General features: G+C 41.1%; 1 protein-coding gene across 6 annotated transcripts in view; it reads left to right on the top strand.

Annotated features, from left to right (window-relative positions):
- SNAP47 (synaptosome associated protein 47) overlaps nucleotides 1–20,445 on the top strand; it is a 32,060-nt gene extending 11,615 nt beyond the window's left edge. For 4 of the 6 annotated variants that reach the window (XM_026096096.2, XM_064505644.1, XM_026096088.2 and 1 more), the window contains 3 exons: nucleotides 4,482–4,966; nucleotides 8,742–8,872; nucleotides 18,127–20,445. In XM_026096096.2, the coding sequence (XP_025951881.2) occupies nucleotides 4,482–4,966; nucleotides 8,742–8,872; nucleotides 18,127–18,273 (763 nt within the window). In that variant the 3' untranslated portion in view covers nucleotides 18,274–20,445. The other 2 variants (XM_064505646.1, XM_064505645.1) reach the window with 2 other exon arrangements.
- Nucleotides 20,446–22,154: the final 1,709 nt, after the last annotated feature.

Below are 22,154 nucleotides of genomic sequence, written 5' to 3' on the forward strand. Positions count from 1 at the left end.
ACTAGACTATTTGCGGTAGTGTCAATTAGGCGTTTAACCCAAGTAATTCCAAAAAAATTAGCCATTAAGTACTGGATTTAGGCAGCTGAAATAAGAGATATGGAGCACATTTGAGATGTTGCATGTCTTTAGCTGGGGCAGAACTCAGTGTGAACAGTAAAGGGTTTGTCTCTCAGTCAGAACACTTTGACTTTGCTATTTAGTGATTAACATTTAAAGTGAATTTTTCTATGCTATTTTGTGTGCTGCAAGTTGGATTCAACAGCAGTCTGAAATAGACAGTGAGGTTAAGAGTAGTATTGTAATGTTTGAAGATATGCAGCTATGAGCTTCTTTGTGGAACCTCAGACAGCTGCATAAAGAAACAAACACAATAAAGTTCAAAGTAGTTTCTTTTGGAAGAGACATCTGTTTTTAGATGGGTATCATGTCTGAAGAAAGTGTTGATTTCATAGTGATTCTGGCAATATTCTGTATGCCCTTTAATGAAAAGCCAAGATAACTGAAAGCTTCAGCAATAGCTTTTTAAGCTCTGTAGCAATAAACAATGAATAGGAAAATAAATACCTGCTCATTGTTTTTGGAAGAGAGTTTTGTTTTGGGTTAAGATGCATTGGGAGGTATTATTTGTCTTCATGAATCTGAAGAGTTAGATGCTGTGATTTAAGATGGAAAAATAAAGGAAGACATTGACCAAATGTTTGCTGAGATTCTGTTTTATCTACAGTATCTTAGAGTTTAGCCAGCTTGCTCACAGACTAAAACAGAGTCCAGAAGCCATTGGCCAAACTGTTAGATTTGTGCTGTGCTTTTTGGGGAGTTCTAACACTTATTTTCTAATACAGTTTGTCTCTGTCTCTGTGTGTGTGTTTTTGCGTAAAGCTGTATCTTTCCAAATTTCTTCTCTTAAACCAACGACATCTTTCTTCACTTCCCTAAATAATGTAGAAAATAGGGAGGATCATGATCAAAGCTTATTTGATTGCTGCACATTAGTTAATTCAGCATAGATAAACTTAGTCACTTCAATGTCTTTCTCTCTTGCTTGCTTTAGAATCTCGGTGGGAAATAACTACATGGATAATATCATGCAGGACCGTTTTGCATGTATAGCAGATCATGTGCAGAAGGAAATTTTAGTTATACTTGTATTAGTTCAAGGTTGTGTGAGCAACACCAGTTTTTTGATGGTGTCCCTTTTAAAAAGAATCAGGGTGGCCGCCTTTATCAACCTTTTGTATTTAAAACTTTGCTTAACTTTTTCTTGCCTGTATGTGTGGGCTGTTTCAGATTATTAATTCTGTTAAATGTGCTGTGCACCAGATTCTGCACTTGTACATGCCTGGGTCCATGCAGCTGGCTTTGGTGGAACTGCGTGCAGATAAGCAGAGCTGAGTCCATCATGCTAGCGGATGTTTGGAGACCACAAATAAGCATAAATCCAGATTCACTGGTTCCTTTTTAATATATTCATATTAGAAGGCAAGGTACTTTTTTTGCAGATTTTCTTTTTTAGGAGCGATCATATAGTTTGTTAATATACTAGTGCTGACTTCTCTGCCCAAGCCAAGAGAAGCTGGGTAGATCTTTTGTTAGGTCTGCATAAGAGAGAAATTTTCCTGTAAATGCGACGTTGCATGACCAGAATGCAAGTCCCTTGGGAAAGAGGGGAGTGAGTGGGCAAAGGGACAAAGCAATAAAACGTAAGCAAATGCACATGCTTTTCCCATAGGAAAGGCGATGAAGCAAACCTGTTTTGCATGAGGAATTTAACTCTTCATAAGTTGTCATTGCCCTAAGGTACCTTGTTGTAACTCATTCATACACTGAGAGGAGGACAGAAGACATGCTTTGTGTTTTATAAAAGTGAGATCAGGCCAGATGTGTCTATTTAGTTGCAGCAGGTATATTAGAGTATGACTTTTAATTTGGAAGATAGTGTGTGCTAACAGGGCCTTGTTTTGTTTTCTTTTTCTTTATTTTTTTTCCAGTTATTCTCTGCGTTGAACTTCAATTGAACCTCATAGTTCCAGAATTCAGCCCTAAGTCTGGGATACTTTGTCATTTCAAATTCTGTTATTGTAGAGCTGTTTTTTAAGGAGTGTCACAGCATTTTCAGAGGGCAGCAGAGAGCTCCAGACCCATTACTCATCTTTCATGCTATCTACATAAATATCTGATGTTCCTACTGCAGTTGGGAGTAGACTCTTGGAACAATTCATTCTGTCTCCCTCTGTTATTCATGAATTCAGTGGTTTATTGAATGTGACTTTTTTTTTTTTTTTTTTTTAACAATATGACTTTTTCTGCTTTTTGTAGCAGATTAATTTCTTTAAGCAGGTCTATTTTGAAGCTGGTGCAGAACTTTGGTAGCTAGTAGCCAAAGTGTGTTCAGCTAGAGCTTCCTTTTTCAGATTAGACTGTGTTTGCATCCAAATTAAATAGGATTTTAAAACTGCAGAGTCTTCTGTAGAACTGCTCTGATTCTCTCATGGAAAATAAATTATTGCAAAAAGTATCTTGGGAATAGCACTGCTGTGGTGCATGTTTTATTGGGCGGTACCTTTACAGAGCTAACTTAAAAGCAGATTAAATCAGCTTACTCCCCAAAATACCAAGAAGGCAGTAATGCTTTGTATTTCAGTCTGATAAGGCTTTTATCTCTGAGATTTATGTGATTAATAGTCTTTTGGAGCATTATGAAATGACAGTGTTTTGTTAAACATATCTTTATGGGTTATCTGGCTTTATTTGGAGTGTCCTCTGCAACTCGCATGTCAGTGGAACATGCCTGGTCACTAGATAGCCTTTAACGTGTCTACGGTGAGGAAGAGACAGTGCTCGTTTGGCCTGACTTTCTTTAGAGCTGTAGGGTTGTTCGAGCAGCAGATGCATCCCAGAGAGCTGATTGCCTCTTCCTACATCTGTCTGCAGCTGGAGGTGGGCACTGAAAGCTGCTGTGGGTGAGAGGGGAGGTGGCTGCTTGCCCAGTGCCTGGTGGGAAGATGGGTTGCGCGGTGGGAGAGGGGGTATGCAGTTACTGTCGATCGCGTGGGGAGATGTAGTTGCCCTCAAAGACTTTCTTCCAGGCCCGGAGGCAGAGTCATCCTGCTGTTCAGGATGGGTCACCTCACCTGGCCTTTCAGACGAAGGGTAGATTTAAAGCAGTTGGGTGCAGAAGATGGCTAAAGTTTGACTGGGATTTGTTGTCCTTACTAGAGCTGGGGATTTTAACAGTGAGGGGAGAAAATGTTTGTAGAAGATGATGTGGGGCAGCACTCGTGTTTTCCAACAGATGTTCCCCAGGCCAGCCCACTACAATGATGCCAGCTTCTTTCTTCCCTTTCTGATGAGGGTTTGCTCTTTTAGTAGGACAGATTTGGGAGAAGGGCAGGGGACAAGAAGAGAATGGGAGAAACAAAGTGTCATAGGTGCGAGTATGTCTTTACCTCTAATCCGTCTAGACCTAGAGAGGGATGCTCACAGATGGGCAGCATAGCACTTTGGAAAATTAAACTAGAATTACTGCCTTTCCCCTCATTCCCATTTTTCCGGTGGAAAGACTGCCTGTGAAGCGTAGACCCAAAGAGATCTGTGATGCTTATTCATCCTTGGGAGAAGAGCCCAGAAGGGAGGATTGGCTGTGCTGATAAAAAATGCAAAGCATTATCGTGTCCCACATCTCATTATTTCTTCCCTTTAGTTGTACACGCACATGTGTGTGTGTCTTGCCTGCAGCTGATGGACTTAGTTGCCTGCTGTTCATCTTCATGGTTAGAAATGAGGAGCTTGACTCCCTGTGTTAATTCTGGCTATAAGGTGCTAATATGGTCTTCCTTGGGGAAGTTGCTTAATTCCTCTATAAACTGAATCCAGTTATCTTTAAGCTAAGGCACTGGTTTGCCAACAAGGCCTGTCTCTGTAGAGAGCTAGGCCAATATTGAAGGTGAGGTAGAGCCCAGTGTGGGCAATCTCTGCTGGGCATTTCAGCTTGAGCTTTGTACCTGCGTTGTTATAACTAGCAATGGGAATTTGGGAGTGGGGGCAAAGCAAAGGGTGATGACAACCTGTGGGGCTGAGGCAGAGAGGAATAGAAAAAAAGCGGAAGGACTGAATGCCAGGTGTGGAAACATTGAGTTAAAAGGCACTGTTAGATCAACAGATGGGTGTAAATGGGCCTGAATAAATCTAGTAGGAAGCTGGATTTCTCACATGAGGACAGTGAGGTTCTGGGACCGCTTTCCAACGTAACGGCAGATGCAGGAAAGCTTGTCTTTTTTTTTTTTTTTTTTTTTTTTTTTTTTTTTTTATTTAATGGTTTGATCCTGGTAAGTTGTGGGTGCATTTGAGATGTGAAATAACAGAGTGCTGGATTCAATAATAAGAAATCTTTGCATCTGTGGTAATTTGCTTTGAAATGGTGGGGTAGCATGACCCTCCAATTGGCTTTCATTCTTCTAACGCTCTCTTTTCTCCTCTAGGTTGTTGACTGAACTCGAATCTCCTTCTTGGTGGCCATTTAGCAGCAAGCTCTGGAAAGCGCCTTTGGAAGCCAAGCCAAAGGAAACTGCCACAGTTTCCGATTCAAAGAACCAGGAAGGAATCATAATTAGAATTCCAGTTATTATCACCCACAGAACAGACTCAAATGTCAAGCCAGGAAAACTCACGCTCCTCGCTTCTGGCCTGGAAATCAGTGACTGCAATTCTCAGGTCATTCACCGGTTTGAATCAAAAGATGTAGATGATATCAGAGTTCATACGCCATATGAAATTAGTGTTCGCCAGAGATTTATTGGTAAGCCCGACACCTCTTACCGGCTGTTGTCAGCGAAGATGCCGGAAGCAATCCCGATCCTGGAGATGCAGTTCAGCAAGAAGATACAGTTTTTAGAAGATGCCCTGGGATTTGTTGGTGCCAGGGAGTCTCCTCAGGTAGATCTGGGCACCTCCATTTGGCAAGCAGGTATGTGACAGATGGTGATCCATCAGTAAACGATAACACTAGCTCCGAAAGCTTCCAAGTGGTTTTCAAACTCAGAATATTGAACGATATTTACAGGGCAAGGCCTTTCCTCCCTGCCCTAGCAGTGAGGCTATGTTGATGATAAAATGCAAGAAATAACTGCTAGTTGACTTTAGGCCCTCTTGGCAGGAGGAAGGGTGTGAGGGTAGAGGTGACAGAAGTGTGTGGTCCTGTTTGAATGTAGTTGGATTTATTTTCTCAGGGATACTGTAGCAAAATCTATGAGTGTAGATGCTGAATCTGAGGTGCCTCTCGGGGCCTGACTGTTGGAACGTGCCAAGCCCTCTTTAATGTTGTGCTCTCAGCTGCTGTTTTCACTAACTCTGCACCAGTCTGTGAGAAGGATTAGCTTAATCTGAGTTTCTTTCATCTGCTGGTTTGCATTTTAACTCCAATGTCCTTTTTTTCCAATGTCACCAATTCAGTATTATGCCCCTCTGTGGAAAGGGTAAATCCACTCTCCTCTTTTGACTACTTGCTTCAGCGTCCTGTATTGTTGCTATTTTACTTTTGGCGATTTGTAGCTGGAAGCATCTCTGTATTAAACCTGTTCTTCAGTTAATTGCAGAAAGTTTAAAACAAACTTCCACTTCAACAAGTTTTTAAATTGTATGTGGGATAAATATTATGCTAATTTTCCTTTCCAAAAAATGAAATTTAGTTGTTTGAGAAGTTCATGTTTTTTGTTTTAAAGAAGAAACTGAGTTTGGTTTTCTGAGATTTTAGATCTCTGATTAAATGAATGCATAGTTCAGTCATTTTAAGAAAACATGGCAGGAACTGAAACCCTTCACAACAACAATAAAATTCCTTACTGCTATTGCTTTTTTCTAAGGTCCTGTATGAGTTTGTTTTTGTAATTCAAGCCTGGATTCACTTGGAGAGCTGGTGAATCCTTGTCTTTAAGAATTTAATTCTACAAAAACATGACTGGATCTTCTCTTTTTCTTAATGATCGGTGACAGAAGAACAAATTTGTGAATGAATTTATTGCTAGTGTATTTAAAATGAGGAGAAAAATGATATAGTAAAATAATAGATGAATCTATTTCTGTGCACCAAGCTAAAACCGGGACTTCAGCAGGAAGGATAATGTTCTGTTGTTGACAAGTCATCAAGAGCCATAGCTTGGAAAAGCTTGTTAATTTTTAAGGAAATAAGTCTTGGGCATCTGGCACTAAAATGTCAGCCCAACAACTTAGAGGAAAAACAACCTGCTGGTTTCTTAAGCACTGAGTTATTCCAGCAAATTGGTGTTCAGTTCCTGATGGTCTTAAGGCTGGTTACATAAAATAATTGGTTATACAGCCCTACTGTGCTTAATTTCCCACTGCTCTGCTCTGTTTGCATCTAAGTCAGTGAGTCAGGGATATTGCTCTCCTTCTCCTACCCCCACCTGCGTTTGGACTGTTTAATTTGGAAATGTCAGTGAAGAGAACTGGAGGTTATGGAAATCCTGACTTCTCTAACTCCACCAAAACCCTTGTTTGTTCCTTCCCCGGAGTCTGTGGCTCTCTGGCTTTGGTCGCAAGATGGCAGTCACGGACTGTGTTTTAACCCGTGGGGTTTTTCCATGGCTGCTCACGTGGTGGAAATAGTGATTTTTTTTTTTTCTTTTTTGTTTAGGGGGTAAAAGAAGGGAAAAAAGTCTGTCTGTACACAGAGACAGGCGTGCATAACGCACATAAAATTTGTGTGTATATTTTCAGGTACTGAATGTTGGTTCAGAGGCGTATAGGAGAAATATCCTTGCAGTGGAGGTACGTTTGTCTCAGTGAACTGGCTCGTGGCGTTCACTGCCCTTCGTTGTGCAGTTCTGAGCAAGGAGCGTTTTAACTGTCGTCGTGTCATCTGGATCCTACCTGTTTTTAAAGCTGTGCATATTGCACGTTTGCATAAATAAATGCAACCAAACTGCCCTTCCTAAGAGTTTTGGCTTGATTTGTGTAGAAGAAGCATGTCTAAAGTGTTTTGTACACACTAGATTATCCCAAACTATTTTAAACTGTTTTGCATTTCTTTTCCGACTGTATTCTTTTGGACTAAGACGGGGCTTTTCCTTGCATGCTAAGGACAGAGCGCAGCAAGGTCTGTTTTGTACCAGAGATTCTCCTGTGCTGCATCAAACCAGCGCTTTTCCCGACCGATGTGTTCAGTAATGGTTGAGTAAGGTGCAAGAAATCCCATGGTGTGTTTGTGGGATAACAATCCGAAAGCGGTGCCGTCTTAATCCTGCAGCTGGGCGCTGGCATTCGTAGCTTTTTATCCCTTTCAGAGTTGCTGAATGTTTGCTGCCGACCGCTGTAACCGAGTGTTCTTGTTATTTTGAGTTTCCAGTACTTTGCTCAGAAGCTTGGTAGTTTCTCGTCCTCACGTGGTGGCAGTGCAACAGTCCAACTCGGTGTAACAAAACTAAACAAAATTTGTTCTTCGATGACTTCTAAATATTTCTGCCTCTGTATTCAGTCATCCCTCCTTTCTGTGAGAAAACTGAAGAGAAATGCCTGATCTCCTTCCCTTCTTTTGGTGTGTCTTTGCTGTCACCTCCTCCTGTTCTCATCTTCAGTAAAATGAATGGAGTGAAATGGATAGATTTCTTGTTTTTAATGAAATAATTAGCGTACGGGGACATTCAGCTGATAAGAAACACAAAGAAACTTGTCTGGCTGTTTGCTGCAATAGGAAAGCCTGCCATTCCCTCCCCCAATTTGTCCTCTACGGGAGATCACAACAGTAATTTGCCATAAGCGGTGGCTTTTTGTGCTTGGTTCCTTGCCCCTCCAAATACAAGAAGCATTTGAGCAGGGTAACAGTAGTACAGTGAATTATTTGCCTGTCTTAAATCTTGAGTCCAGTAACTGTCAAACTGATAACCAAGTAATTCCAGGGATTATGATTTTGCAGTAATTACTCGAGAGGGATTTAGGGTTTGGTACTTCTGTTTTAGCTTTTGTCTCGCAGGTGGCAGCGAGAGGGCATTAGCTTCCTTCCTCCTCGGTGCCTCTGTAAGTGGGAGAGCGTTTCGGAGATGGCTGGAGTGCCTCTAGAAGCAGAGATGTTCGTCTCGGGTGTTTAGCACCCATTTGCATCAGATATAACAGCCTTTCTTTGCCGCGATGTCCCTGCCACCCTACTGGGTGGTATCGGATAGTGCAATAAGAGCTGGTGCTTTAAATAAAGGACAGGTGACATGTTACACCAGGAATTGCATCCCCGCTGCTTTGCTGGGGGTGGCTGCTGGCGTCAGGGTTGCCCTTCTGCTGCAGAGGTTTGCTGACTTGGCTCTTGGACTCTGTCCCCGATCCACCACCTTTAAATTCTTTAATTTAAAAGATTAAAGCGAGAAGAAGCAGCAGGTGAAGATTCCTCATTAGTCTAATTGGGAATGCATCGCTGCTGCTTTTTCCTCTGCTCAGATGAATGCCCAGAGCATAAAATAAACCCGTTCTCCAGGTGCTGCCTTTAATAACAAGTCATCTCTTGGCAGCCTGGTATCCTCCAGTTTCTGTATTGTACGAAATACATCTGGAAGCCTTTCTAGCAGAATACAAGTTGGGCAAGGCCAAGGCAAAGTTGGGCCTAGCTTCTCTGAGTGCTCTTGTCCCCTCCAAAACTGCTCCTGCGCAAAGCACAGATCACTGTTTGCTATTACTGCTAGTCCGCTCCGTTAGGACAGGAGATGGCAGTCTTTGACCATGGGAAATTTCTCTTGCAGCCACAGGACTCCTGGGAGGTGTGGTGCAGCCCAGCTCTCCGGTGGGAGGAGGAGAAGGGATGGACAATGAGCAGGTTCAGCTGCAGAGTCAAGAAAAGATCTCCGAGTTGGAAACAAAAGAGCTGAAACAGGTAGAGTTGAGATAATCCTGTCTGTGGTTGTATGTACTGGTCATTTCACTCCTTCCATAGTAACACTCATATTCTTCATTCATCAGAAACATAGTCTGCTGTCCTTAACAAAATATCCCCTGACTGTAGATGGACGTATTTCTAAAAACCAGTCAAGCCTGTGATGAAAATACATTGATAACTTCCTATTTGTTTTTAATTATTTTGGACAAATTGAGAGTTATCAGCAGGCCAAATATATTAAGAGGGTTATAACCCAAGGAAAACCCTCAAGTTTAAGTTGTTTCCTCTGAAAAAGTTCTTTTGTGTGTGTTTTCTCTATCCAATCTTACTCCTTTTACTAAGGATTAGCGGTTCATCTTCAGAAATATCCACAAACCTGAGCAAAGTGTTTTGTAAATGCACAAAGAGAACCTGTAGTTGGGAATTAAGTGTGAAATCTAGCACATGAATAGATAGAGAAGGAGAAGTGGTTGGAGACTCTACTAGGAAAAAGTTATTTATTTAAAGTAATCCAGTCTGGTATTGTTCCCCTAAATGGTTCTTTAAGGAATTTCTCTTGTAGCTGATGTTTAGAGTCTTTTTAGTGAAGAAACCTTCTTTATCCATAGTATGTGGTTGATCCAAAACAGTGAGCTAGCTGGAAAAGCAAAGAAATGTGGTTTTTACTTGTTTTTCAATTAAAATAGATTTACTGTTGATGATTGCAGCCACATCAGAAAATATGGCTACAGATTAAAGATTATTCTTGAAGTATGTTCCTATCTGTTTTTCTAGCATCTGATTGTCTCTTTAATATTGCATTTGTAGCTTAGTGATAGCATCGTGAGAAGTCTTTGCTAACCCTATTGCTCCTCAGTCTAGACTGCAGTTTTGCAGCCCCTTTCTTTTATTTTATAACTGGGAATTATAATAAGCAACTTCTTGTAGCTGAGTGCGTTTGAGAGTCACAAACTCATAGCAGTGACTCAAGAGTGACTAAAAATGAAAACTTGCAAGAAAAATTAAAATTAAAACTAACTGCAAGGCAGTTAGGTAAGTGAGGGTTTAACCTGTGCAGAAATCCAAACTTCTGAAGTTCTCTCTGCTGGATAGTGGACCAGAAACAGTGTTAAATGCTAGTGTTGTTTAAAAACAAACAAACAAACAAAAGCCAAAACAAACAAACAGCAAAAACCCCACTATCGGGATTCACCAGAGCCAAAGAAACAATTTTAGTATTTTTTCATACTATGCCAAGGCAAAGAACTTTTAAATCAGTTAATGATCTGGGGTGAACTTCAGGGTCAGGGGGAGGATCTGAGTGCCAAACTGAAAGGCCATGAAAAGGCCTGTTTTTTTTCAGTAATTACTAAGCATCTGTCCACTGAGAATCAAGCCTCTTTAATCATACTTCCAGTCATTAATAATTTTAAGGTACAGGCACTAATTCCTGTAAATCTCCTGTTTCTCTCCCTTACTAAGGATCGATGCCTAAATGTGTCTTTTTAGACTGAAACTTGCTTCTGTAACCAAAATATAATGAAGATCTTTTCACTGCAATTAAAGACCTTATCCCCATGATCTGTCATTTTGTCAGAAATGTGCAGTTACTGAGGCAGTGTTGACCTTTTGGAGGATTTTAAGGGAGAGCATTTCTCAATCCTATTTGTACAAATATCACCAGTCTGTTATTCATGGGTGCATACACTTTGTGCAGCTGTTATGTATTCAGAAGGGCTAATTGCTCCTTTCTTAAATGTCAGCTTTTCAGCACTATAATTCTGATTTGCATCCAGACACAGAAGAGCTGAACACTGAAGGGTTGTTGGTCACGAAGGGCTGTTGAAGGTGCATATGTACTTTGCAACACCTTGGGGCTGGTGCCTACCAGGGAAAGCAGATTTGAAAAGTGTGTAGGTTAGATGTTTTCTAATGGGGTTCATAGGCAGCATCACGGCAAACACCAAAGCCTTTCAGCTGGTAAACGCTTAGGGTCTTGCAGAACACCCTCCCTTGACTTTAGAAGCAGCGAGGTGAAGAGCTAGGAGCTACATCTAAGTAAGCCTTTTAACGGACATCTAAGATATGTCAAGGTTTTATTTAAGTTTGTTATTCGTGTTCAGTTGTTTTGTAATTGTGAAGCAGATTGAGCCCATAAATAGAGTGCAGGGCAGAGAAGCAAGAGCCTTGAGTCTTGTGACCTTAAGAAGTAAGTCATGATCTAGGATGTAGGGTTCTCCTTGCTGAGGTGTGGTCTGCTGCTTTGTTGCAGCTGCTCTCAGAGATGCTCTGCACCATTTCAATTCTTTTCCTGCTTTGAGAATGAGCAGGAAACCATGGCTAATCATATTCGCAAAGCATTTATAGATCAAGGATGAAAATCATTTTAAGTAAGAAGTGTTAATGTGTGCTGAAGACAATGACAACTGTAACATCACATTTCTGTGAATGAACTAAAGATATTTGAGGTCCGTGTGTTGATAACTATGACATTTTTTTGAGCTGTTTCATCTCTTGAAGATTGTTTATGATCATTTATTCCTTGATTATCTTTAATACAGTGTTGTGTTTTAAAAAAACAAAACAAACATCTTAAACGCAGAAGAGGTTTTTTTTCTAACTTGCTTGTTACTTGTGGTGTGGAGAAGACCAGTAGAACTTTTTAAATTGAAGAGGTAAGGGGAATTTGTGATAAACAGAGAACTTTCCTTCCCATTGCTTAGCTTTCTTTCTGGTTGGCCTCTCTTCCCTTCTCCTCAACAAGATGTGCTCACAGTGATAACAGTAGATATTTTGCAACAGGACTTGCTGAATGATATTAAATTCCTTCCATTAGAGCTGGAAGCACTGAGCAGTCTGGAATCGCGACTGGGTGCCTAAGTAAAAGACCTCGCCAGGACTTCATGGAGGGACGGTTAAGTTAAAAACGTAGAGTTGGTGGTGGTGTGAGCTGTGCTCCTTAGCTGTGCTACGGAGATGGAGAGGAGAACGAAGCCCATGCAGTTCCTGTGGTCTCTGGCTGAGCATCTGCCTACTGCCTCGCTATGGCCAACATAATGTCACCGGGTGTGGGAGGGGATATGATAATACAGTATTAGCTTAAGGGCTGTGGTTGAGGAGGAGGAGTTCTCTTCACTGGTTTTGAATTTATTTTGCCAAACCAGTGCTTTCTAACTTTGCCTCTGCTAAACCTCCCCTGCCAAAGAGCTGTTGCCCTGATATTTATTGAGTCTGCGGATTGTGTGTGCCATAAAGATGGAGATGGTATATAAGGAAGCCAATTCCTTAACATTTGAGAAAACGCACATGTCTAATATCTTTGTGATGTTTCCTTGATGTCTCTTCCATTCTTAATGGTTCCATTTCAGTCCCTCGCTATATTCACAGTCTCTGCAGTGTTTATTTACCCTTTTATCATGCCCTCATCTCGGGAAAGCATAACTGTTGGGTTAGAGAAAAAGCGTTTTGTTGAGGAACTGTTCATTCCAAGTGCTAAATACCAGATTTGCTCATAGGGTGGCCATGTGCCATGGCCAATAGCAAGTGACAGACAAGTAATCTTAACAGACACATGTAATAATTGTGCCCTGAATTTGTGTTGTTTCTTGTTTTGAAGGCAGAATCTGGGGAGAGAGCTGAGGTCCTCACAATTAATGGTTTATATTTGCTTGTGTGTAACTTAAAGATTTAATGGTACCAAAATAAAAAAAAAAAAAGCTGTAGTTAAGCCTGTGAGACTGCTTGGGTGTTTTTTCCAGGCAAGACCAGTGAGTAGACTTTTCCCCAGTACTGGGAGTGCTTGGTACATCCTGAGAAAGTAAATAAAATCAGACTTCTGTATTAATCCAAGAAGAAATAATGAGAGAATCAGCCACTAAGAATAAGATGATAATATAGCTGATGGCTGCAATCCAAACCTATCCAAACAGCAAGCATGGTAAAGCAATGTAAATGCATATCTTTTTGCTATGGCAAGTTGCATATGACTTTTTTCTTACTCCTGTCATGTATGGCTTTGACAAACACCCTCTAGTAAATTGTGCTGTGGTGGTTTGAGATGTTGCTGCTCCCAGCTGTCTCCCTGCCTCTCTCCAGATGCAGCAGATGTGATGTGGGCCAGCCCCTTAATTGCTTCAGTGCAAAGTCGCTCAAATTAAATAATCCCTAAGTGTGGGCTTGATTTCACAATGGGACTGTGAAGTATGTAAGTATGTGTATATATGAAGTATAATACTTGGAGTATTTTAGGTGTGGCCCCCTGTCCTAGCTCTTCTGCAGTATGTTAAGCACAGAGGTGGAACAGTGTGTTAAATCATCACAGTTAACTCTCTCAAAACCCTTGTTCACACCACAGTTCATAGCACTGCAAATGATAGTTTTTTACTTCTCACTAACAGGTGAATTTGACTGAGGAAATCTCATCCAAGAGCCATTTCCAGTTATGGGTTCAACGTGCTCTGCTCTAGCATTCAGGCCTCATCGCAGTTGCTCAGGGATAACGGAGTAGATTAAGCGAGGATTTCAGGGAGTTCAAACTGGTGAACTTTCTTGTACTCCAGCACTTTCTTTATCTTTCACTGCTGGATACTCAGTGTACTGAGATGGTATTTCACAAGCTTTAGCTAAACTACGTGATTATGGTGCCATCTCAGGACTTGAACTCAGATCTCCACTGTGAGTCCTTTAGGATACAGACAATCTTTGTAGTGGGCCTCACGCTTTGCTTTTAGACCTTTAGGTGATGTGGCAATATCGTAAATAATTGCATTAACTACTGAGCAGGTTCATGGACTTGGTTCATCTCCCATCACTCTAGTGGTCTGCGTTGTGCATGTCTCCAGCTAAGCTAGTCACCTGGGCTCCCACTGCAGCTGGAGAAGAGAGAAGTGGGCAGTGCTTTAACTCCTCAAGTAGATATAAAAATTGAGCAGATGAATCATGGCCTAAATTGCACTGCATTGTGCACTGTACTAGATCCCCATAGACTAAACAAGCACCTAAGATCTCTAGCTGGGATGGAAGCCTCTGCTCATGGCAAGGCCCAGGTCGGCTATGATTGAACACTTTATGCAGGGAACATTTGGAGGGGAGTAGCAAATTTACATCCCTCCCCAAAGTGAGAACTTTGCCAGGGAAGATTAAGCAACTTGCCTAAAGTCGCACAGAAAGTCCATGGCAAAGCCAGGGGACTAAATCAGACTTTCCAAATTATAATCCTGTGGCCTAAATCTGAGGCTGTTCAAGTCGCTCTTGATGTGAGGATGACCAGTGCCTGAGGGAAATGTGCCTTTAAAACTTCTTTGATGGAATCATATCTGCTGTTTGGCTTCGTGTTACAAATAGAAAAGAGTTTCACACTGAGTTTTCATGTCTTGATTGACAACCCAAATTATGGCGCAGAAGGCAGCGCTTATCTTAGCAACTGGCAGAACTACAGTGCTGATAACTAGACATCTTGCCATCATCTTGCTTTGCAAAAATTGTGACCAGGCTTGGCCAGACTTCGTAGTCCAGTACTTGATCCAGCAAGCTCTGGAGTCTTTGCTAGAACCAGCACCTTAACCATTTTGGGTCCCACGAGCTAGGCAGTAGCTCTCAGCTTGAGTGCTTGAAGCTGCTAACAGACAAAGGGTTAAGGGATTTATTACCAGACTCTTTTAGGCAAAGAATTAACAGATGAAAGTGAGCCACTTGCTTTTCTTTTCTTTTCTTGTTTTCTTTTTCTTTTTGGTATGAGTGACCACATCATCATCGCCCACAGTGTTTCAAGTCAGAGCCTAATTGGCAGGTAAACCGAGCAGAGCCCTGTAGTTGACTATATTTCCATTTTACTGCTTTCATACTTTAAAAGCTTTTTTGTTCTCAACAATTGTGTCTTTTTGTGTGTTTTAAATGTTAGTATGCTTTAATGAATGTGAAACCTATCAAAAGTAATTTGGTTTAAAACTAAAAATAAAATGTTTCTGATGGCAAATATGGGCATTTTGGGCCACAGTTTTAATTTATGAATAAAGTCGTTGCCTCTTTGAGAGATCGGGGGTGGTGAGTGTCCCTAGTTCCTTTTTGTATCCTCTCGTGCCACCTCCTGCATTTGCTGCGTAGGTGTATTCGAGGTTGGCACTATGTGTAACCGTGTTTACCTCCTGAACTCACCTCGGCAGATTTCACAAATTAAGTTGGGTTGGGTGAGGAGGTAACTCAGGAATGAAGAAGTTGACACGCTGCTAACAGTGCTTGAGGAGAGATCTCCAAAAGTGTGCCTTGCGGCAGCAGATGATGGAGAACCTGGCTGGATAGAGGAACTCTTCTGGAGCGTCCATCAAGCCAGTGACAGCAGACGCTGCTGCTTTTGTTCTGCTGTTCTGAGAAAAAAAATCTGAATGCTCTTAGATAAAATGCTTGGTAAATTTGCTGAAAAAATGCCTTCAGGGGTCTTCTTTAAACCATCTGCAAATGGTGATTATACATATATATAAATATGTGTGTGTGTATTTTTTGTGTGTATATATACATATACATACATACATATATATATACATGCCTAAATGGCTTTCATTGAGGGGGGAGGGCAGAATAGGGGGAAAGTATCCCAAAACTTCTAGGAAAATTTCCCATATGCTAGTCCTTCTGTGGGGTAGGTGGCAGGGGCGAGCTTGGACCCAGAACTCTGTCCATGCAGCACGTACCTCTCACTGCCATCCTTTAGGAGATGCTGAAGCAGTGAGGTCTCACTTCTGTTAAATTAGTGTAAGGAATAAAGTGTCTACTGGAGCAGAGACTGAAACCTAGTAATCTTTTCTTTCAGCTGACCTTTGAAGCTGGCCATGCTGTTAGTTGGGGGGAGTGGACCAGATGACCTCCAGAGGTGTCTTCCAATCTTAATTATGCTATAATTTTTATTAATGCAAGTCTACGTTCAGTGTTGCTTGGTAGAATTCATTCCACATAGTAGCGACCACTTTATTTTATATATCTATATGTCTATATATATATATATATATATATTTATATAAGTGGAGGAAGCTCAAAGGAAGGACTGAGGGAGAGACACCTCTGAACTTCCCATATCCAAGTAGTCAAGACATTCCCGTGAGAGAGCCAAGACCTTATTTCATATCCCTGTCCTGAATCACACTAAACAAATTTGATCGCGTCATTTGCCTTTTTAGTGCATATCCTAAACATGTCTACCACCTCCGGTTTGGGGAATTCAGCCTCACTTTCCTGTTAGACTGCAAGAACCTAAAGTGTTTCACTTGGGATAGAAACAGAATTTTCTCAGCTTGTAGTTTTGGTAAGAACAGAAAAAGGTAGATTAGTCTTGATCTGTGGTTTGTTGTGTGTTTTTGCTTTGGCAGTCAAATTGCAAAAACAGTTATTCACACAGCCACGTTTCTCGCTGCTTGTGATTTATGGAAGGAGCTTGGCGATATTTTATATGATAAATCTTACTGCTGTGGCTAATGTCCAGCTTGAGTTGATGCATTTTGTCTGTATAAAATTCCCCTGCTGTTCCAGTTAGATATGATACTGCTCACTGCTTTTCTCAAACCAGTGACTTTTGTAACTGCAAACTGTTGAATTGCTATGGAATTCAGCCCCAGATGTGGAAAAACTGCTGGTGTTTGATAGCAGCTTTCTGAGAGCTTATTATGTATGTTCTAAAACAACAACAGAAAAAAGAGGGTTTGAGGTGCCAGCTGTTACGCAAAAAAACCTTAGACCAAGGAATAGAGTACAGCTCCTTTCCCTTACTTTATCAAAAAGCCACAGATGTATTGTGTTAAATAGGTTGCAGTACTGGTACCTTTAGTAGTATTACCTAGATGCTAATTACTAAATTACGACCTAGGTAATATAGTAGTATTACCTAGTACCACCACAGTTGATGTCATGGACCAGTAGTGGTAGAATAATTTGTTTTCTGGGAGATTACTATTACAATTGATTGGTTAAGCTCCTCTTATGAGCCAGGCAGTGTGCTATCATCGTGAATCCTTCCATGGATGTCTAAGGAAGGAGAACGTGTAGGCCAGCGGTGACAGGAGAGGAGACCCCTTTCTAATGCGAAGGAATTGAGAAGCCACATATCTCAATCCAGATGATGTGATGTAGGTCTGTCTTCCAAATCTCCCATTGATGTGTCTGAGGAAAGACAGCTGAGTCTTGTCAAGTCAGCTGTGCTGGTCATGTGGTTTCACTTCACACTAACAGACTTATTAAGGGAGTAACCACAAGGGGGAAGAAAAGGCAATAATATAAAAAAGAGCCAACCTTACAGCGTAAGGACTTAAGGTGAATTTCTCTTGTGCTGTTTGGATCTCTGTTCTTGGAATCTGTTGTGCGAACTGATGAAAATCAGAAGTTGAAAAGGCATAAAGGTAGGTGTAGGTGATGGTAATGGATGACTCTTGGCCTTAAGAATTTGACAACTAAGCTTTCTCACTCTCACTGAACAGGCTTCTGCCCTATTTGGACTACTGTTTATAGGGTTTTTCAGACAAAGTGTCCTATAGCAATCATAGAGTAACTCTGGATATTTGCTTACAATCACACATATGAACAGTAATTTGTGAAGTGCTGTGTAAATTGGCTGATTAGCAGTATAATGCTCGTAGCCTGGAACAGAGCTGTAGCCAGTGCATGTGTTGTTTCTCATCAGAGGTACAGCTTGAGTCGCTTTGGCCACCTTGGCATGCATTCATACTGCACCACCCCTCTAGTCCCTTGAAAATGCTTTTGCTTAGTTGCCTAAGTCTTGCTTATTCCCTTCTGCTCCACCCTGTGTCACTTCCTTCTCCAGCAGATTTTAATGAAACATCTTACCCTGTTCTTTGACCTGATCCCCACTTAACCTTTAGCCAGAATCCTTTCTGGTTTTGCAGCAGCGGTGTTTGCTACCCACGCTGGCTCTCGGGATGTGTAGTACCTCAGGACAAAGCACTTCTCCGAGATGCAGACCTACCAAGGAGATAATAACAGAGCCAACAAAAAGTTGAATTTACATTGATTTTTACTTCTGATTTTCTTTTCCTAGCATTTCAGACTTGATTCTTCTGTTCTTTAGTCCAATTCATCGTCGCACATCTCACTTCAGTTTATCAGCACAAGAATTGCATCTTTTTTTTTTCCTAAGCTGTTGCCAGCACGGTTTGGGGCATGAGTTCAACAAATGAGATGGCCATTTAAAGCAAAGAGTTAGCATGTCTGTAGCACTTCTCGAAAAGCAGTCTGATCGTTCACTGAAAGCTCTCAGTCTTTTCTTCTGACAGATCCTAAAGAAGCTGAAGGGCCTTGCCTTAGAGACAGAGGCAGAACTGGAGAGACAGGACGAAGCTCTCGATTCCATCACCACCTCTGTAGACCGAGCGACGCTGAATATCGACAAGCAGAACCGCAGAATAAAGAAACTAACGTAGCGCCCGCAGTGGCCGCTGGGAGTGTGACGTGAAAAAGAGGAGGGTTGGGGAATTGTATTTTTAAAGACTGTTGTTTTATAGACACTTTGATTCTAGGGGAACTGTTTGCAATGTTGTCTGAAATACAGTGCTGCTGATACTGCCTTTCTGAGAGTGGAGCTGCAAAAATGTCTCCAGACTTAGATGATTTTTGAAGACCGTTTTAGGGTTAAAAAGGCCAAGATTTTTAATCGTGGTGAAACAATGATAGAGAATTCCTTACTACAGATAATCTGTAAATATGAAGTGGTGTGGTTTCATCTGAGTCAACTTTTATGCTGCTGTTTTATGTTGCTGCTTTTGAAAGGCATTTTTTTTTATTGCAACAAAGAAGTGAGGGAGAAATAAACTGCATATGAGACTACTTTAGATGATTACAGCCTATTAATTCTCTCTCAAGGTCTTTCTTGAAAATAGGTAATACCTAAACTAAGGCCCAGATGTCTAACCGCAAGTCATTGGGCCTTTTTTTGTAAGTTAAGGCTGAAATGAGCAAATGATGGTGATAAAACCCTGTGATCATTGAACAGATATTTTGAATAGGTTTCAGTCATGCTTTTAATGTACCCAGGAATTTTATAAGAGTAATGAAGGGTTAGTGGCCACAGCATTATGTTGCCATGTCTGGGAGAGGAAGAAGAGATGGTTAGTTAACATAGACGTATTGGCTGAGACGTCTACTTGATGAGCAGATTTAGTTGTGTTGCCATCCGGCAAGTGTTTTGCTTACTGTAGTGACTTATTAAATTAAGTGCCAAAGTTAAATATATGCTTCTCTTCTGAAAAGGGATTGCTGATTTTTGATGAACATCTACAGGTGCCCCGTTTTAAACCACACAATTAGTGAAAGAATTAATTCTGGAGTGGAGGAAGTGATTTTCTTCACCAGCACACTTGTTCAGGACATCTCTCGGAGTTCACTGCCTGTATCCCTCACTCGCACACAACGGCTTTATATCTTTTGATAATAGTCTGACAAATGGTTGCAGTGTCCTCAGGGCATTATGAACATAGTGTCCAGTTAATTTGTTGCCTAAATACCTTGTTGGAGCTGGGCTGCCACATCTCTTGTGGTTGTTAATGGAACGATTCTTTTCCCTTTGCTTTCCCGTCCTTCACTTTCCAGGGAACTCCCCGTTGTTTATGTTTACATAGAAAAGATTCCTGATAACTCATATATTGCCTGTAGCAGAGAACTTGAAAGACAGACTTGCTGGTCACCTCACATTTCACTGACGTCTACAGTTTACCAGCTATTTTAGTTCAAAGTAGCTGTTGTAATCTCTTCTTCTTCTTTTTTTTTTTTTTTAAAGTGTTTTAATATTTACAAAATTCTTCTTGTGTTGCTTTCAGAATACAACCCACAACACTGTTGGTGCAATATTTTTAACGAGTGAAGCTTTGAACTGTTTATTCCACTGATAGTTGATATGATTTTTTTCCTGTTTTCAGAGTAATACCGCCTACCTTCTAAAAAAACGTATAGTAAATGACATAGGGTATGTTGTTTTCAGGACCTTATTCTACCTTATTTTGTATTACTTCATGTTAGTTAGTATTGGAGTAAATTGTACTTCAGCACTGCAAGTCCTTCGTTTACAGTCCAAGTAGTTACTGGCATGCACTATATCTAGTTGCTGAATATGGTGATTATATATACATACACAACATGTACCGTGAAATAAAATATTGTCTGGAGTTCTATTTCTTGTTTGTTTCTGATACCCAAATCACTGTTGTTTTACTGTGAGAAGAAGATAATGTTTACATAATTAGTTATTTAATTAATTTAAAAATACACTTTGCACAAAATATGTTAACTGAACCTGGCGTTGATTGGGAACAGGTCTCTAACCTGAATTAGTCTAAACCAGGATTGCCAAAAATAATAACTGCACTTAGTTTAATTTAGCATTCTTCGTGCCATAATTTTTATTGTTGTGGTTTTTAGCACTAGCTGTTGCATTTGATTCTGTACTTTGTGTTTTGTCTTAGTCTAACATGTCCATGCTTGAACAAAATTGTAGTATTGTCTGTAAGAAGTGAACCTTTCTAGAGCTGTACATTTGCTGCCTAGCTGAATTTCATCCGCCTGGAGGACTTTCAGTCTTATTAAATACCTTGGAATAGTGATTTTTCTCTCTTGCATTCATTTGGCAGGGAAGTGGTGATAGAAACATGCTGTCCACCCTTTGTCATGCTGTAGAACAGAACTTAATTTAGGATTTTTTGTTTACTTGTCTTTTAGCACAGGCTTCTCCCCCACCCCCCCTTTTTTTTTTACAAAAATATTTACTGGTGGATTAGTATCAAGGTGGATATCAGCCATCCTCATCTTGACCATACAGAAGGCTGGGGGGTGAATGGCAGCACAGTGAGCACCGTGTTTGGTACTTTGTCCTGGAGACTCTTGCACAGCAGCTGCTTGAGCTCTTAGGTGCTGGACTAAAAACTGCTTAACTACTTGTTTGTTTTATGATTTGAACAGCCTCTTGGTACACAAGTATAAATTTTTTTCTCTGATCAAAGCTACTTTTAGCAAGAGGAAAAAAAACCTCTTTCTGTTACTGCCAGAAGTACTTAAAACCTGCTAAGTTCCCTTTTTCTGGGCTAAGCTGAAGTGTTATCTTCCAAATAATGTCACTCATTGGGACTTGAGCTTCATAAGTGAAGATACAGCAAATAAGATATGAAAGAAGAAAATAATCTTGTTCTCACTTCTTTAGTGACTGTTATCCATGTGAAGTTTAGGAACATTCTTTTTGGATAAATTATGCCTTTTATATGCAAAATTTCCGAGGTCTTTTTATGTCTTTTACCCCATGTGAAAAGTGGGGGGCCTCCATCATTAAGATGCATAACAAAAACTCCTACAATGGAGATTCTAATCTGAAAAATAAAAAGGTTTACTTGGGAAGGCCTTTCAGCTCAGGCAGAGCAGACCTGCACCGTGCTGCATCATACGGTCATTTCATAATCCTGTGTGTGTTCATGGCAGTAATGAGCGAGCCTGAAAGGGCCAGAGCTTAAATATATTTCTACCTGGGAGTTTGAACGTCTTCTGTGGAATCACTGAAACGCTGGTAATAAACAGGGCACTTTGCAATCCTCAGATGAGTGGTATAAGGAGCTTTTAGAGGCAATTAATTAATTGAACTAAAGCCTCATAATAGCTGTGCTTTGAAAAGCTAGTGCTTTGAAAACACTGATTTGCTCCTCACGGAAGGAAATGGAGAAAAGCTGCTTGCAGACATTCAAGTCCGCCTCTGGTAAAAGCGATTAAGAGAGAAAAGAGCTTGAAAGCATTCTCCACGTGCAACTTTTAATATGGCAAAACACAGCAGCGGTAGCCCTTGCCTCTGCTCTCTGGGTGCGTGAGCAGTGTCGAACCTCAGCCTGGTAGAGGAAAAAATAGTTTTGTAGCTGCCCTAGTCGTAGGTTTAACAGCTGGGGTTTGCAGAGTAAACAGCACTTGGCTGGCCGAGCACACCGGCGTTGGGTGTTTGACTCGCAGCAACGGGGCTGCTCCAGCCTCCCCTCCGCGGACGCAGCGAGAAGCTGCCGTCTTGCAGCGACGATCGCTGGGGCTTCGTCCGCCAGCTTCATCCCAGGGACAGTAGCACAGCATGTGCTCACTCATCCTAAACCGGCGTTTTCTCTGGAAAACGTGTTGCCTCATCAAGGTAAATACAGTGCGTGGGGCCAGCTGTTTGGGTGCCAGGGCACTGAAGACAAAGCACCCTGGATTCGAGCTGCCTTCTTTTTTAAGTGGAGCAATGTTTGCTTAATGGTTTAAAAGTCCAGTCTGGCTTCTGTCGAGTGGTTTAATTTTAAACCAGTTG

This window comes from Dromaius novaehollandiae, chromosome 2 (assembly GCF_036370855.1).
Source record: "Dromaius novaehollandiae isolate bDroNov1 chromosome 2, bDroNov1.hap1, whole genome shotgun sequence".
Taxonomy (NCBI): Eukaryota; Metazoa; Chordata; class Aves; order Casuariiformes; family Dromaiidae; genus Dromaius; species Dromaius novaehollandiae.